The sequence below is a fragment of the Chaetura pelagica genome, unplaced genomic scaffold, assembly GCF_000747805.2.
Source record: "Chaetura pelagica isolate M959 unplaced genomic scaffold, ChaPel_1.0 scaffold752, whole genome shotgun sequence".
Classification (NCBI taxonomy): domain Eukaryota; kingdom Metazoa; phylum Chordata; class Aves; order Apodiformes; family Apodidae; genus Chaetura; species Chaetura pelagica.
The window spans coordinates 102,037-105,351 of record NW_009952270.1 but is presented as its reverse complement, the minus strand read 5'-3'; the positions used below and the strand labels follow the sequence as shown (position 1 = coordinate 105,351).

At 51.3% G+C, this 3,315-nt stretch overlaps 1 protein-coding gene across 1 annotated transcript in view; it reads left to right on the top strand.

Moving 5' to 3' along the window:
- SERHL2 (serine hydrolase-like 2) overlaps nucleotides 1-3,315 on the top strand; it is a 7,035-nt gene that overhangs the window by 2,499 nt on the left and 1,221 nt on the right. Inside the window, exons 5-9 of the mRNA XM_010007757.1 lie at nucleotides 33-107; nucleotides 898-1,007; nucleotides 1,274-1,353; nucleotides 1,528-1,562; nucleotides 2,326-2,402. Of these exons, the coding sequence (XP_010006059.1) occupies nucleotides 33-107; nucleotides 898-1,007; nucleotides 1,274-1,353; nucleotides 1,528-1,562; nucleotides 2,326-2,402 (377 nt within the window). The remainder of the gene's footprint in view (nucleotides 1-32; nucleotides 108-897; nucleotides 1,008-1,273; nucleotides 1,354-1,527; nucleotides 1,563-2,325; nucleotides 2,403-3,315) is intronic.

Genomic DNA, 3,315 nt, shown 5'->3' with positions numbered 1-3,315 from the left:
TCTTTCCCTCATATTGTTTCTTCTTTCTTCAGTTCAGTTTCCTCTATCCTGAGATGGTGGACAAGCTGATCCTGCTGGAAAATCTTGGCTTTCTGCTAGCTCCAGAGGTTAGATTTCACATGCCACCCCTTCCCTTCCCTTTTTGAAATAAGAATGAGATTATTCTTTTCTTTCCCTTATTTGTACAGAGAAAGCACTGATGTGACCAGTTCCTGGCAAGTCGCACGAGTCTCAGGGCTCTTTTTTTTGGCAGGAACAGATCTGCTCCTTGTTGGATGGATTGAGGTTCCTGCTTAGGGTGGCCCTTGGGGGACACTTGGTAGTGCTCCACATCCTGCAGTCCCTCAGCACCAAAATTCACTTGTCTGTGCCATGCCTGTGTACAAAGGGGACAGGAACCTCTGTCCAAACAGTTGCCAGCTGAGGTTGTCTTTTTGCCAACAGCTTGTTGGGTGACCTGGGTGCAAGATTGCAGGATTTCTTTTTCTGTTCCTGGCAGGATGTAAAGCTACATTCCCAACCTGCCATCATCACTACCAGATGCTGGGGCTTTGGTTGGCAGCAGTAGGACAGAAGCCTAGGGTCAGGGAGGCAAAAAATAGCAGATTTCCCTTGTTCTTTTAGACAGTTGTCATCAACTCAAAAGTGACATAGAAAGGACTGCAAGGTTAAAAAGCTAAGTTTTTTGACAGTAATGCTTAGACTTTCTATTCCTGCCTTGCCTTTTAAGTATTGCTGTTGCCTCTTCCCCAGAAATGGGCATTTTTAATATGTCCAAACTGGCACCACTTCTCAGGGATGCTGAACTGCGAAATGCCCTTTTTTACCCTGTGAGAAGGGATAAAATTATTCAGAAGGGAGTGGTTACTCCTGCTCCCTCACCCCTCTTTGTTTCAGGACACGGAGGCGTGGCTGAAATCAAAACGGATGGTGATTGACAGGTTACTGAGTCTAGAGGCAAAGCAGCAAACTCCCAAAGCACGGAGTCCCGAAGCAGCGTTGCAGAGGTGGGTTCCCAGCTGTCCTCTTCGTTTGCTGCCTGCTCTCACCTTGGACCGAGTTGGGCCGAGAAATGGAAACTGTCCCTGCACTTCCCTTTTCAAATCCTCCTCTAGAATCTCAGCGAGACCTTTTGCTTCTGCTGCCAGAAGCTGCTGCTTCTTCCTGCTCTTTTCTGAAGCAGCCTGAGAGCTCGTTGTCACCTTGTCATGCCATTTTCGCTTCACTTCCTCCCTTTTCCAGCAGCACAATCTCTCTGCCATGTCTCCCCCAGGCTCTTAGAAGCAAACAGACATCTGACAGCAGAGGGTGGGGCAATCCTACTGCAGCGAGGAGCAACTGAGACACCCGCTGGTAAGGGGCTGCGGTGGAGACAAGGGCTCATCTCAGTGCCGGGCCAATGCTGCGGGTGGAAAGGGACTGAATTAATCCTGTTCCTTCTGTCTCAGAAAAAGTCTTGGGCAGACCCCAAAGGTGAGGAGAAACTGAGCAACTCCTGTGAGACTCTCTCTTGTGTTTTCATTCCAGGGCTGGTGTATAACAGAGACATGAGAGTCCGTACGGTGAGCATTGCTCTTCTGACGTGCCCCTTGCTGCTTCTGAGCCCGGAGCTTGCAGAAAACTCAGGGATAGTGGAGGCCCACTCACCGAGCCCACGCCCTGCCTCCACCCAGCCATTTACTTTCTGCTTCCCTTGTTCCCACATCTGTAAATGCTGCTGTTAATAGAGCCTGCATTTGATAATTAACTGACTCAGCTTGCAGAGTCACTGGAAAATGTTAACTGATTTTTTTTTTAGCAGTTCCTCTGCCCCAGGGCCTCCTGGCCACATTTTCCTGCTGTTAGAACTCTTCAGGCAGCAGATGGATGGATGCCTTTAGTCAGATTCTTTGTCAGGTCACCCATACAGGAAGGGGAGTTAGAGTGGAGCAAAATCCTCATGTTTGATATTTTGATAGCTTTGTGCCATTTCTGGGCAAGCAGGGCCTCCTCTACCTGTGCTACTGCCAGGCTATGAAAGCCAGAGTAGAGTCATGTCTCCTTTTTAGTAAAAGGATTCTTTAAAGCTTTTCTCTGCTATGAGATCATTCCCATATGTGCTGCATCCCAGCAGGCAGTGTTGTTGGCAGCCCTGAAACACAGCTGGACAGAAGCCTTTGCAGAGCCAGCTACTCTTGTGCACAGCCTGGCTGCCTGTCATGTCCCAGCACAGGAGCTTCAGGGCTGCAGCCTTCAGAGCTGCTCATGCAGCAGGTTTTGGGGACATCCTCTGCCCCCAGCTGCTGTCCCTCACCTTTGCTGCTCTTCCTATTTTTGCACCTGCAGCAGGATCGAGAGTCCCTCACGGTCGAACAGTGTGTGAAGCTCCTGCAGAAGATCCAGGACCGCGTTCTCATCGTTGTGTGAGTGAGGCACAAGCCAAAACAACCCTCGCTGCCTTCTTGCAGCCTGGGTTGGAAAGATGGTTAGAAAGGAATGCTTTGCTGCCCCCTCCTCCAGTGGACACCCAGACCTTCAAGCCAGTTGGCACAGCAGTAAAGCCTGCCGAGCATTTTCCAGGAGCATTTCCCAGATCCCCACCACTGCCGTGGCCTGGGCCAGCTCCTGGAGCAGGTAGAGAGCAGCTGGTACACCATTCTCCTGGCCTGGCTTTGAGCGTTGAGGCTGGGCTTCCCTGGTGCGACACTGACAGGAATGTCAGCCCTGCCCTGTCCCCCCCACACTCCTGCCTTCAAGCTCCTGTCCCACCAGCCCCCAACCTCAGCTCTACAGCAAGAGGCCATCCTGGCAAGCACACCACTCTCCACAGCACTGCTCCTACTCACTTTCCTCCTGTCCTGGCTCTTCCCCCAGTCACAGCAACCCAGGCTGCCCCTTCTCCAGACCCCAAAACCTCTTGCCTGAGCAAACAGGTGAAACCATGGCCACCCCCATCTCCTCCAGCTGGTCCTGGAGCTCCTGGCTTGATCTAGCTTTTGCAAACTCTCCCCTGTGGTGCCTCGAGGCAGGGAGAAGTTGTGGGGAGGTAGCCAGTGGCTTGCACAGAGTACCACAAGCTGTTCTGCTGTCTGGGTGGGTAGCTGGTTTTGTCAGTCATCCTCTGTGTTTTTCCCATCTTCTTGGAAGGCAAAATATGCCAGGCTCTGGCTACCTTGGTATGTGTGATGCTGTTAAACTCTAGGAAATGAGAGGAAACGCTAGAAGTTGAGAAATGAGGTGCAGTTTTGGCTTCCCTGGTCTGTTGAAGTCGTAAGAGCTTAATGATTTTCCTGCTTGTCCAGAGCCGCAACAGCACGGTGAGGACAAGTCGTGTAG